General features: G+C 38.7%; 1 protein-coding gene across 2 annotated transcripts; it reads right to left on the bottom strand.

Annotated features, from left to right (window-relative positions):
• Positions 1-2549: 2549 nt before the first annotated feature.
• On the bottom strand, positions 2550-14697 carry LOC134756252 (uncharacterized). 2 transcript variants are annotated; one of them, XM_063693080.1, is made up of 6 exons: positions 14364-14697; positions 14134-14256; positions 8146-8278; positions 6873-6962; positions 3787-3922; positions 2550-2747 (listed from the first exon to the last, which is right to left on the bottom strand). In XM_063693080.1, exons 1-6 carry the CDS (start codon positions 14568-14570, stop codon positions 2582-2584), a joined length of 855 nt encoding a protein of 284 aa, XP_063549150.1. In that variant the 5' UTR covers positions 14571-14697; the 3' UTR covers positions 2550-2581. The 2 variants fall into 2 exon arrangements, with proteins under 2 accessions (XP_063549150.1, XP_063549149.1); XM_063693079.1 differs by having other exon boundaries at positions 2551-2750; positions 14364-14694.
• Between the last annotated feature and the right edge of the window lie 272 nt (positions 14698-14969).

Here is a 14969-nt window from a genome sequence, read left to right as displayed (position 1 = left end):
AACCCATACGTAGTGCTCCTAAGGCCGGTCTTTACGAAGTAATATATATGTCTATGGTTTTGTTACTAGTATTGTTACATTCTATTCAGTTATGTGATACGATTATACATATGCCAGTAATATCGGTTAATACTCTGACCTAGTAATTACATGACAATATTTAAGTTCGCTTTTAGATGATTGCGGCCAAATCTGGATAATATGCACGTTCCTAGAAAATTTTAGCCTCACTGGTACTGCGGTCTAGATGTTTTAGAACTGATACATACATAACATAGATGTCGGCACGAGAGTTGAGGTGAAGCAATAGTATGAATCTTCTCAAATGATTTTTACGTCTAATCTGTTAAACATAAGCCATTGTTTCTTTCTCAGCCAGTGCTACGGCGCGTGCCATTGTTAGAGACAATGGTACGCAATGGGCGACCGCTCGCGTAAAAGGAACAATGGCATTTGTTTAACAGATTACCGTCTTAGGCGAAATAGTCATTCGAGTAACTTGTGCCGATACCTATACTAAAGAAAGAGTATACTTTTAACGCATTTACTGCCAGGGGGCGTGGCCTAGGAACAAACTTGTATGACGGTGAACGCACATGTGCGTTGGGGGCAGTGAATGTGTTAATGTAGTGCAAAAGTCAAAGAAATTGATCACAAAATTACAATTTCATGCCAGGTTACCATAATTCTCCTTAACATTTCAAAGGGTTCTGTTATGGAACACAATTGTAAATTGCCATTTTTATTACGATTTCCGATGACTTTGGCACTCTTAGAACTGAATAATCAAATGAATTAGGTTAAAATATCTCGTGAAATTAATTATAACAATGTACACAAAATGTTTCGCTTTAAAAGTGCAATTAAATTAGTAATTGTAATGCACTTGTATAAATTGAGTTTAATATAAAATTATTTAGTTTAAATTTGAACCGAACAGCATTGGTGCGTTATACTGGGAAGCGAAAGTGTGGGTACGAATACAGTTTGCTGTATAATATTGTAGAAAGTTATTCAATATAAATTCACACTTGACCATTTTGTTTCATTAACTATAGTACTTATAAATTCAAGATCTTCCCGGGCAATAACTACAGTTCTAACTAACGGAACGGCAGCTGACTAACATGAAGCTTCACGATACATCTACCTTCCACTGTTATCGCCCGGGAAGAAATGGGGCATCTTCTACGAAAAGGGACCTTATTGTCGATGGCGCTTACGCCGCACAGCGTCGCGCGGCATTGTATTTATTTCGGAGCATCGTTTATAATGACGTAAGCGCCATCGACAATAAGGTCCCTTTTTATAGAAAATACCACAAATGACTGACAGAGTGATTTGAGTGTCTCTCCAACTCGCAAGCAAAATACTACCCTCTGTAAGGACTGTAAGGAGTTCGATTCGGTGAAATATTAAACAACGTTCAAGAATGACCCCACAGAATAAGACAAAGTAAGTTTGGTGTCATTCAAAGCCATTCTACTTTGCCCCTCTAAATAGCTTTAACCCTTAAATGCATAATGATGTATATATGCATCGTATATTTGATGGTCCGTGGCTCAATATGCAGCTATCCAAAATCACATTTATTACTTTTATACAGCATGACATCTATTTCAATTTATTAAAAAGTTATACAAAAAATCATGCATTTAAGGGTTAAAAGAACAGTCAGTTTCAATCTAAGGTGCTAGCATAGTGCTAGCTACAGGATAACAAGAAAATAAAACTCAAAATGTCTTCTAGTCATATAATCAGGTCAAATAGAATCCACCCAACGTACATGGCACCTACTACCGCCGCGCTTCTCAAAGTTTGGCCTATCTTAGCCAACCTCAAACGTATCTTAGCCCCTATCTTGTAGCGCTTTAGGTCTAAACGACAGCGTTTGAGGACATTGAACAGGTTATATTTGACTATTATGTTTACCATAATGCTACCGTAACGATATCGAACTTTCAAAAGGAGCACATGTTCATATTACGTCATACAATTGTAGTTTTTTATTTATTTCGCCACGTCAAATGACAATAGAATTTACCTTCCCTATTTTCTTCGGTTTAGATCCTTAGTTTTGTTCCTTCTCTTCTTTGATAATAATTATTGGTAAGTGTTCTCCTTATAAAATTCAAGTCTTATTGTCAATTTTCACGTTTGTTGCATTACAAAATAACTTGAACTTTCGTAATTTTTGCCACAGATAGATTGTTCAATCTCATCTTATCCATCAACATCATCGTCATCTTCTTGACTTAATATATTTTGGGTTGTTGTTTCTCGATTCCCATCTTGTTCATAATTAACACTGATGCTTAATTTAATACTTTCTCTTCTTATTATTTTGTTACTTGACAAATCCTTTACCAGTTTTCCGACATTCTCATATTTTATACTTTAAACATCCTCGCCTAATCATTTTGTTTTTACTTTATATAATTATTGGTCGTTTCTTAAATCGCTTCACAAAGTATAAGTTTCTCAATTCCCACATTGTTTATACTTTATATTTTAATGTTTTTCGCCTAATCATTATTGGTGCTTTGTTTATATTGTTTCTCAATAGCTTATTAATTTATGTTCAACTATTAGTACTAGCGGTGACATTGCTCGTAGTCGACCAATCAGCATTGACATCATCAGGTCTTGGTGGGAGTATGATCTGAAGTTCCTCTTTGAGTTGGACCTCGTCTTCCGCCAAATCTTCAGGTATGCTGCTATCCAGTCCTTCGTTTACTGAATCGCAACTACTGAAAACAGGAGGCTTTATTAGTTGTTTGAAAGTTGAAGTAATTTCTATAGTTTGTCAAAGGACTGTCTCATTTCAAGCATAGAGAGAGTCTTACCATATTTGTCTTACACTAGTACTAGTATTAGCACCCAAAATAAAAGGACGAGTATAGTTTATGTTTGTTCTTATTTACTGACAATTTGGTTTGACCAACTATATATTGCCATACCAACGACAACAGCTGTAAAAGTTTAAATTTGGAATTCGTGAAGTGAAAATATGGTAAGCAAATTTTGAATGAGAGTCTTCGTAGAGCGTTATGCCAACTGATCATGTACGTTTGACAGTTTGACCTGATACCCATATAACCATTCCGGTCGCAGAAATTCAAAGTAGTAACTTAATGTCAGATATGTCGTAACAGCTACTACACCTTGCGACTGTATTCAGTTTTGGTTACTTAGTGTGGTAACAGTGTGTACACAATGCGACCAGAATTGTTTCAGTAACTATGTGTGGTCGCCGTGTGTACACTTTTCGGTCACAAAGTGTCTAAACATTTTTTTATACACTGCGTTCAGTTTGTGACCAAATAAATCTATACACAAGTGTCGTAACCGTTCCAGAACTGTTTCGAAACATTGTGATCGAACAAAAACTGGTAACACTAACAATGTGTCGACTCTTCCCCATTTCTGGTAGCGGTGTCCTAACGGCGACCGAAAATGGTTGTAAGGGTAACTGGACTCATTCAAATGCCCTAGCCGTAAGGTACAGAATGGCTTCTACTGGTCTGGTAATGACTCCAGCTGGTCTGCTGTGACCATTTTTAGGGCTCAACGCTCGAGCCGATCACTAAACTATCACTAATGCCCCAACCTAAAGGTACAAAATGGTTGAATACGCACTCGCGCTGGTCTCCCGCCTGCAGTGACGTGTATAGTCGCGCATTCCGTGCAATCGCATGCCGACCGGAACATCCTCTGCGCCTGATCTGATCTCTGGACTTTCACTCTAATGCCCCAGCTTTAAGGTAGAAAACAGCTTGTACTCACTCGCGCTGATCCCCCGCTCTAACCGCCTGTACTGACGTGTATAATCGCGCACGAGCTCCGTGCAATCGCATGCCGACCGGAACATCCTCTGCGCCCGATCTAATCTCGGGGATCGGGTGAAGTACTAAGCCGTTTTCTGCAAGGTAAATTAGTTTGTGCTAGGTAAATGTCTCTAAAGCCGACGCGTGCCGGGCAAAGTGGAAGGAGACTCGAACAGCTCAAACTCAAACACTAGGAAATAAGCCACAAGGGCACTTTTACACGTCAATTTGTTTTACAAGCAATAACAATAAATCTCCAAAAAATATAAATACAACAAATATGTACGTATTAGATAATTATTTAGATATGAATACAGTCTCCAAATGTCTAAATAAACCAAAAAAAAACGATAATAAAAAAATAAGAAACAGACAAATGCTATAAGTAGTAGTAGAAAATAAGTAGTAGTAGAGTAGTAAATCACTTTATTGTACAAAAAAAATGGTTAACATGAAATTCATATAAATTTAGGTACAAAGGCGAACTTATCCCTATAAGGGATCTCTTCCAGCTAACCTTAGTTAATGGGTTAGTGCGTATAAGTAATCTAAGACAAGGCAAATGATGATCTGATGAGAATAATAACTGCCAAGGAGTGCGACCGTTCGTCTATTTGCCTCTATATTGCTCGCATACCTACGCAGGCAGGTAAAGAAATTTCGATGTTTGCAGCAATGGACCATCAGTGTCACTACATATTTGTATGTCGAGATATGTAAACCTAACAACTTTGCTGACTACAGGTACATATAATAATTTTACAACACCCAATAAGTCTTGCGCCTCTCTTGCTTTCTGTCGAATCATACATGTTTTCTCTTGGCCTAAGCAGCGGTAGGTAGGAGATTAAGGCACTATAGATATAATTAAGTGCCAAGTACTAGGTACAATTAAGGCTCATCTCATAAAGGACGGTAACGACATAATTAATCATTCCCTTTGAGCTGTCGGCCATTCATTAACTTCGAGAAATGGAAAAGGGAATTCGGGATAATTTCTCTTGAGTTACCTAATGCTTTTTCCATACTATAGGAACGTAAATGAAAAAATTCCTCGTCAGGTACACACCTAATTAGATACCTACCACCTACCTACACAGATTACGTTACAGTAAGGAAACCGTAATCCATACGATACGATACGATCATTTATTGATAAAAAATATTTTTACATGTCATTATGTCTTAATACTAGGTACTTAATCCATCCATACTAATATTATAAATGCGAAAGTCTGTCTGTCTGTCTGTCTGTCTGTGTGTTCCCTCTTCACGCTTAAACCGCTGAATCGATTTAGATGAAATTTGGCATATAGATAGGTTGAGTCCCTGAGAAGGACATAGGATAGTTTTTATCCTGAAAATCATCCCTTAAGAAAGTAAAAAGCGGGGTGGAATTGAGATAATTAATGAAGTGTCTGCTAATTTGTGTGCATAATATGCTCAAATTGAATAATTGCTATAAGACTTTCTCCAGGCGCTATTCTTACTCTAGCTGGGGTTACTAAGTCCACGCAGACGAAGTCGCGGGCAAAAGCTAGTACTATATATATTAATATTATGAATGCGAAAGTGTGTCTGTCTGTTACCTCCTCACGCTTAAACCGTTGAACCGATTTAGTTGAAATCTGGTATACGGAGAGTTTGTCCCGGGGAAGGACATAGGATCCTTTTATCCCAGAACTCACCCCTCACGGGGGGTGGAAATTTGTATGGGGCATCAATAACCGCTAAACCGATTTAGATGAAACTTGGTATGGGGATTATTTGAGCTGTGGGGTAGGATATAGAATAATTTACATCCCCGAAATCATACCTTAAGGGTGTAAAAAATGGGATGGAAATTTAGTGGACCAATTTGGGGGTGAAAAAAAGGATGGATTTAAAAGCAGATTAGAAAAACTTAAGGTACCTACCCAAATTACTAATTCAACGCAGAAGAAGTCGCGGGCAAAAGCTAGTAAGTAATACTATGCAGTGTTGCAATAATTCGAGTCTAAATTTGAAGAACCTGTACTCATTTTTATCAGACTGCGCTATGAAAACGTTCGAACCTTTCAAGACCCGAGTCGAGTCCTTTATTGAGGCTTTCTTAAGCGCAATTCAAAAGGACGCGAGCCTCCGAATAAAGACTCCGTCAACAATTTTGTAGGCTGTACTCAAGTCGCGTCATTGTATTGCTTTTCGTAAAAAAAAGTCTACAAAAGACTCCGTTCTCTAAAAAGTTGAAATGATCTCGAGTTTCGGGCGAGAATAAGTAATAGTAGTATCATACAGAACGGCCACGCGCTGCCCCGCCCCGACTCGAATTACCTCGCCCCGCGACAGCAGATTGACGGCCGTTTGCCGGCCGTGTCGGCCGCTCAGTACTATTTTTAAGCAACTTTACGTTCACACATATAAACGCAAGTTATTTTCGATGTATAGCGTGTCCGCCCTGTGTTTCGGAGCATCTTACCATCCGGCGCCGAACTAGCTCCCATTTATTACTTGTAGATATTTTTAGTTAATTTAATTATTTATGTTTTTATATTTATATCCCTGGATGATCTATTGAAAATTGGAATAAACTGCATGCCATTTAATTCAAATAAAAGTTTCAATTATGAGTCTTAAAAATACAGTCGAGTCTTAAAGCAGAGGACTCAAAGGAAAACATGCACAACGAATAGCATTAACATACTTTATCTCTGGCACAAGTGGCACAACTTATTTGTAGAGCCGTATTTGTCGTTGTGCGAGTATCATTGCAAATGGTACTTCCTGCCTATTTACTTACCAAAGTACCTACACGAAGGTGTAGGTACTTAAAGTGAAGTTACGCTCTACGACCAAAAAGTGTGACCGAAAGGGAAGTTAAACTACAGATTTGTATCTCTTTTGATTACGAGAGTAAAGACCTTTGACAGTGTGTCAACTGATAAGTTAACTTGTTCAAGATGTCCATCTTGAGTTGGATGCTCTCTATTGCATTGCACGTTTTGGTCGTAAAGCTTACTTCTTTGAGCTTTGCTGACTATACATATGTATACCTGCGTGACTTACCATCAGCCATAGTAGGTTCTTTGGTCCTTAGGTCTAGATTGAGAATATTTTCGTCAGGCGGTAACATTACTCTTGGCTTGTCTTGGTTATCTGCAAAATATCTACAAAAGTTATTGTAGGCATTCAGTATATAATTTGATCGTTGCTCATGTACCTAATAATTACGATCATTTGGTTATGCTTTGCCCTGTTTTCTGATTATTATCAACAAATATATTGGACCTAGTTGCTGAGCCCCCAGGCACCCATGAGTCGTGGCAAAAAGCCGGGACAACGCTATTGGATGAGGTACAGTCAAGGCATAGAGTAACTTATACTAGAGCGGTACTGTCATAGTAAATTTTGTAACCCCAGTAAATTCACTGCCATCTGTCGACACACTTTAAAACTAAAAATGAAGATTTATAAAAATACGATAGAATGTATTTAAATATAGATAAATATTTTTTTTTTTATTTGCATTAATTATTTTTATGATTTTGACCCATGTTCTTTCACTGATATGCGTTAAAATTGTTAAATAACAAACGAAACCGTCAACGCCATCTATTCGACTGTAGGCCAAAACTAGTAGCGCCCTCTCAACGAGAATCAAATTTTCTTGATTTTCGAGGCACGTTTTTTCCTTAGACTGTATCTATCTATTACGGAGTTATATCTATCTTTGGTCAAGGTATTAAATATTAATACGGATTTGTCAAAATTATGTACACACTTCCTTATATATGGACAGTAAGGTCGCATATACATATTTTTGGCACTGTCAGTGTCGATCTTTAATATATAAGACTGTAGGTATAGGTACTATTCGTTTGGAAAAAGACAACCGCGAATTGACGGTGTGCTAACTTGCGTAATTTACGGTAAAGGAGCTGAAGGATAAGGTAAAATCGTGATTGTGGAGACAAAAATGTGAATAATCCATGTGCTCATGTTTTCATACTAGGTATTTGACATCCGTCTACTATCTCAAGCCCAATATTTCTCCTTCACCAGGGAGGAGTTTTGGCCGAATGATGTAAAGTTCCGGGGCTGTGAAATGCATCGCAGCCATAATGTGTTTTAATTTTTTATATATGCAATATGTGCAATAAAGAGTACTGTAATTGTATTAAATATTGTATTAATGTACTTATGCTAGTTTTAAGGTCTATGCGCCAATAGCCTGAAGATACAGATTTTTGATTTAATTTTTTTTTTCATAGCCGCTAAGCGGGAGCCACTGTTGCACTCACAGCCAATACATCGTTTTAAATTTACATACGGTACTAACCGTTCCTCTGCGACCAGGGTGGGAAGTCCGCGTGGCCCCTGAACAGTGATTCCAGCTCGTCCGGCGTCATCCGACCGAGGTACGGCACCCGCTTCAAGTCCGGGCGATGAAGGCAGCGGTATGAGTTGCGACGCTGGAAATAAAGTATCTTGTATTAAAGGGTTGTGAAAATGAAGAGCGACTCCAGCGCGGCCGGCGTCATGCGGCCGAGGTACGGCACCGGCTTCAAGTCCGGGCGGTGTAGGCAGCGAGTTGCGATGCTGAAAATTAACCTTTTCGACGCCGTGTCAAACACAAAAGCTGTCATCCAGACGCCACGTCACCGACGTGTCAAACTGAAATTGTACTTTATGCATATGCATGAGGTCTATGTTGCTCTGTGGTCTATGACCGATTAATCAGTCTTTGGCGTTGAACCTACTGTGCGTATATATCGGTCATTGGCGTCCGAAAGGTTAAAGTATCTTGTATTAAAGGGTTCTGAAAATGAAGAGGGACTCCAGCGTGTCCGGCATCATCAGGCCGAGGTACGGCACCCGCTTCAAGTCCGGGCGGTGGAGGCAGCGGTAGGTATGAGTTGCGACGCTGGAAATAAAGTATCCTAGAGGCTTTCTGGTTGTAATAACGGATTTGTTATAGATATGATCTGTCAGTTGTCATCATATCCAGATAAGATTCATGAACAGTTATTAAGTACAATCAGAATACCCTGAAAGACGGATTTTTAGGGTTGAAATTAACCCTTAGGTACATAATACAAACAGGAGTGGGGTTGGGGACAATGGGGTAATTTACGAGGTATTATATGATTTATATGTACATATATCCGTGTCCTAGAATAAACCTTTTGAGAACATTGCCAGAATATCCGTCTTACATTGAGCATAGATATATTTACAACGTAAAATAGATTGTCTCCGCTAGTAAATGAAATATACTTTGCTAATGAAGTTTCCCGGGAATAGAAAGGTTTTGCCAGTTTATTTTTGAAAACGGAAGTATTTCTCTTATGATCATAAATCGGTCTCATGGTTTATTCTCAGATCAAATTATTATCTACTAGATATAGTTCCATTCTGTAGCTTTGTGTAAAAAAAACCTTGCGTATTTGATCGTTGTATATTAATAATAATTTTGTACTCCATGTATATCGATTACAAAAAAGCATACGATTCCGTTCCCCACTCGTGGCTGGTACAAGTCCTAGAGATATATAAAATACATCCAAAAATAATCACTCTCTTAAAAACTGTTATGAACACCTGGACCACCCGCCTAAAACTCACTACTCCTGCCACTGTAATAGAAACTGAACCAATTAAAATACAAAGAGGTATATTCCAGGGTGATTCCCTCAGCCCTCTTTGGTTTTGTTTAGCTTTGAACCCACTCTCCAAAACCTTAAATTCAACAACAGCAGGATACCACTTACATTACACAGACATTGATAGACAAACTGAGAACATTAACCATTTACTTTACATGGACGACATCAAACTGTATGCTGACAATGAGACTGACCTTTATCAACTGACTGACATGACAGAAAGATTTAGTAATGACATTAGAATGCAATTCGGAATAGACAAATGCAAAATCAACTCCGTTAAAGATGGACAAATATACCAACACAATTACACACTAGAATCAGGAGAGTTGATTGAACCACTTGACGAACAAGAGACTTACAAATATTTAGGATACAACCAATTACGCCAAATACAATACAAAGAGACAAAACAAAAACTAATACAACAGTTCCGGCACAGGTTAAACGCAATTCTCAAATCACAACTTTATTCCCGTAATACTGTAAAAGCCATAAATACATTTGCCATACCCGTTCTCACATACTCTTTCGGTGTAATAAACTGGACCAAATCCGACCTCAAAGCACTGCAACGCACAATTAATACGACGATGACCAAATTCCGTAAACATCACCCTAGATCATGTATACAGAGACTGACACTACCAAGAAAAGAAGGAGGAAGAGGCATCACTGACATAACAAACCTACATAACAGACAAATCACAGCTCTAAGACAGTATTTCTTCAACAAATCAGAATCTTCTACACTACACAAAGCAACAACACACAATGACCGTAAACTGACACCGCTTAATCACAAGATACAATTACACAAAGAAATGAACACCTGACAGACGACAAAACTAAACACGCCGAATGGGCTAGAAAGTCTCTCCACGGCAGACATCATCAAGACTTATGCCAACCTAATGTCGACAAGGAGGCGTCGAACGCGTGGCTGAGTCGTGGCGAGCTGTTCCCGGAGACTGAAGGCTTCATGATGGCGATACAAGACCAGGTAATAGAGACAAGAAACTACCAACGACACATAACAAAAACTCTAAACAACGACAGATGTAGAAAATGCAATAGCTGCCCGGAAACCATACAACATATAACAAGTGCATGTAAAACAATAGCCCAGACCGACTACAAACATAGACATGACCAAGTTGCAAATATTATCCACCAAAGACTTGCCTATCAACAACATTTCATTACTGAAATAGAGCCATATTACAAATATAAACCTGAAAGTGTATTAGACAACTCAACAGCCAAACTGTATTATGACCGAACCATCCTTACTGACCGAACTACCCATCATAACAGACCTGACATCACACTAATAGACAAAACTTGCAAAACTGGATACCTCATAGATATAGCCGTTCCTAATACACATAACTTACAAAGTACCATAGCCGAAAAACTTAGCAAATACATTGAACTGAAAGATGAAATAATCCGGATATGGCATCTGCAGAAAGTGACAATAGTACCGATTGTTTTATCCACTACAGGTGTAATACCTAAACAGCTACATCAATCTCTAAGGACCTTAAAATTTCCGCCCAAAACATTCCATCTCCTTCAGAAGGCCGTTATCCTCAATACATGCCGCATTGTAAGAAAATTCTTACAAACTGACCAAGAAACTCTTGCTGCTTCAACCAGACCAACCTCACTATCAGCTACCCATGCAACCTTAAACTTTTCCATAGCGTCAACTACTGAACCACTTACCGCAAACTCGGAGACTCACACGACGGACAGGAACCGCTCATCCTGATGTACCGTAAATTAAGGAGATAATACATATTTACACTTACCTGAGATGCACTTGGCCTAGGCCCGTGCATAGCAGTATTCCGGTGAAAGCCGAGAAAATACGAAAAACAAGATAATAATAATAAAATACTTTATTGTGCACTACAAAGAAAAATACATGTTACAAACAATGACAGGACATAAGTGAGTAGGTAACAACAGGCGGACTTATCGCTAAAAAGCGATCTCTTCCAGACAACCTTCAGATAGCGATTCAGTGGCTAGAAATAAGTTAATGGGCAGTGCAAAATAACAAAGGTGTAAAGTTTACAAATCAAATACCTAAGTATAAATAACAAACAATGAAAAATAAACTACATAAACTACATATATTATTTAAGCAACAATAATACACTACATAAACCTATACAAAATACATAAATACATAATGAGAATTCAAGCAAGAGAGGAATAACGACCAGGTAGCGTGAACAAAAAGAAAAATATATATGTGTAAGTGAAAGGACCAAGACTAAGAAAGAGATTTTAAATAGTGTTCTTTTAGAAGTTTTTTAAAAATGGGTAGGGATTGAGCACGTCTTATATCAATGGGCAAAGCATTCCACAATCTTACAGACTGGAAAGTGAAGGATTTGTTGTAGAACTTACTAGATGACCGAGGGGCAGCAAGAAGGCGATTCTGAGCACACCTAACAGACAAAAGAAAACAAAACCGTTTTTTAAGGTATTCAGGAGTGTTTGGAATAAATAAAGTGCGATAGAGTAGAGACAGGATATGTGTATTACGTCGGAAACGAATCGGTAACCACCTGAGCTGTGACCGGAAGCTGGAGACATGATCAAATTTTCGTAACCCGAAAATGAAGCGAATGCACACATTTTGAAGCCGTTCAATCTTGTTCAATTGCTCTTCGGTAAGATCGAGATAAGAGATGTCGGCATAGTCTAAAATGGGAAGAAGAAGGGATTGGGCCAGCGCGGTTTTAGTGGAAAGTGGTAAAAAGTTGCGGAGACGCCTAAGAGATCCCACAGCGGCAAAAATTTTACGACCGACTTCATTAAGTTGCGGACCCCAGGAAAGAGTACGATCCATAATCACGCCCAGATTCTTTACTTGGGCCGAGTACGGGATCTGGACCCCATCGAATAAAATAGGAGGCAGACTCTCAAAATTCACCTTAGCTATGTTCTTGGGGCTACCAATAATAATAGCTTGGGTCTTCGTAGGATTAACTCTAATTCCATAGCAAGAACTCCAGTGCAAAATGCGCTCTAAATCAGAGTTGGTGGTAAGAATCAGAGAAGGTAGATCCGCAATTGGGCACTGAGAGTAAATTTGGAGGTCGTCGGCATCACATGATAAGAAGAAAGGAGGTTAAGAGAAATAGAATTGATGAAGATGGAAAAGAGAAGGGGAGACAACACGCCACCCTGCGGGACGCCAGCTAGCGTGTTGCACCACGATGAACGAACGTCGTCTATTTTAATACGTTGCCGACGACCTTCCAAGTAACTGCGAAACCACCTAATCGCATCAGGAGATATATTGAGAGTACCTAGCACCCCTAACAGTATATCGAAGTCTACAGTATTAAATGCGTTAGTGAAATCGAGCAATGTCAGTATTGTTAGCTTTCCGTTATCCATTCCTAAACGGATGTCGTCTGTAATTTTAACTAGAGCGGTGATTGCTCTTATTTTCGCCACACTTTTGTGCCAATATTACAAGAGCTGCACCTATCACATATCAAATTAAAATCAATTTAGTGAAGAATTTATTCATAATATTTAACAGACTCATTTTATTACAATAGGCCTCCACGATCGTCATTTAACGTTAAATTTTGTTGCAATCTATACGTATTTATAAATAAAACTCTCACGAAAGCTCCGTGTTTAAGCCCCGAGGATCGCGGTACAATGGCGGGAGTTCTTTGTATCTCATTGTTGCTTTGTTGCCAAGTTTTATACTTTAACTTGGCCGATATCTCGTTGTATGGAGATGAGATACAGGAATTTACATTAGGGAGATTAAAAGGCATTTTATCGGTAAACAGTTTGGATGATTTATTTGTTTAGACGTAGTATTTTTCGGTTGTAGGAATACTGGCAAATCGATTATCAAATATAATTAATAAAAAAATTAAAAACACGACCGCGGAATTTTAACGCATATGTTGCATATATATATTTTGAATCGTCTTTCAAAGCTCTTCATTTTGATACCCCACTCGATAAGTGCAAGATTTGTTTTCCAAATGTCGCGTATAATTGTGTATTACGTCCGCCATTTTGATTTTATTATGAGGTCACATAGCCTATGTCACCCGGTATGATGTAAGGATTCTAATGATATATCATACATCTAAATCGGTCGAGGAATTTAGAAGTTATGGTGGAATAAAGAAACACATACAAACATGAACCCTGAAAACAATACACTCCTTTTTTTGGGCAGTCGTGTAATAAATTCTTCGTTTTCTAGTTTGTGAGTAAAAACTGCCACTCACATACTGACGGACGGGCATAGAAAACTGAAAAGCTCAGTCGTAGGTATTATATACAATAAATTATTGACGACAGAGCAAAATTCAAGGAAGCGCTGGTGGCCTAGCGGTAAGAGCGTGCGACTTGCAATCCAGAGGTCACGGGTTCAAACCCCAGCTCGTACCAATACCACTACTCGTACCAATGAGTAGGTATTTTCGTACCAATACTCGTACCAATGTCATTGTGAGTAGCTACTAACAAGTAAGGTTTATTGGCACGCTTGCGCCCGTAGTCTTTTTTTGCATGTTGTTGCAGTTGCAGTATGGCGTTTAAAATGTTAACTAACTATTCGTAAATCTTATTTCAAAGTGATAAGGTTGTACAAGTATAGGTACCTTCACGATCCCCGGCGTCAGCTGGATCCTCCCACAGGCTTCTGAAGAGCTGAGGCAGTGAATGATGTTCTCATGCTTGACGGAGATGGCTGACAGGCCGGTGCGCACCAGGTCCTCGTTTATCTGAAAAATAATTTTGTATCTTTAAACTAACGCTTTAAACTAGATGTAGATGTAGTGTAGTGTGATCACTTTGGCTAGAGAACGCAAAAGTAGATCATGTAAGGTACCTGGAGTTCTTTTCCCTCGCAGCACGGCACTAAAGGCGGCAGCTCCTCTTTCAGCCTGTGCGCCGAGGTCAGCCCCGTAGTCACATTGTCCCCACTGGCCACAGGTTTCATCAGCGAAGCGTTCGAAGACCTTCTCTCCTTCACCTCCAAATCGGAATCCTTCTGATTCCTCACGGCTAATGTCGGGTGGTCATGGAGCAACTGCATTTTGATCGTATTGTTAGTGTTGATTGCTAAAAATTGGGATGTTGGTGAGTGTATATTTTATACAGTCTTTACATTTTCACTGTAATTTTGACACTGATTTGAAAGTTCGATTTTTGAGAGGTTTACTGTTAGTTTTTTAGATAAATGGTCACGTTGGAAAAAGGTTAGATATGTGTTCGGTAAAGTTTTATTATAACCTTTACGAGACATAAAGCGGTAGATTGAAAAAGGTTAGATTAAAAAAGCGCTTTAAAAAAGCGCTTGAATCTGCCCGCACGCTAAATTTGATTTAAAGACTAAGGCTTAAAGTTGAAAATCTAACAACGCTTGATAAAAAGCGCTACCGCCATCGTGTGAAAAATACACATGTTTCCATTTGTGTTATTCAAACGCTTTTGA

This window comes from Cydia strobilella, chromosome 3 (genome assembly GCF_947568885.1).
Source record: "Cydia strobilella chromosome 3, ilCydStro3.1, whole genome shotgun sequence".
Taxonomy (NCBI): Eukaryota; Metazoa; Arthropoda; class Insecta; order Lepidoptera; family Tortricidae; genus Cydia; species Cydia strobilella.
Note: the sequence above shows the minus strand (reverse complement) of the source record. Positions and strands in the feature narration are given on the sequence as shown.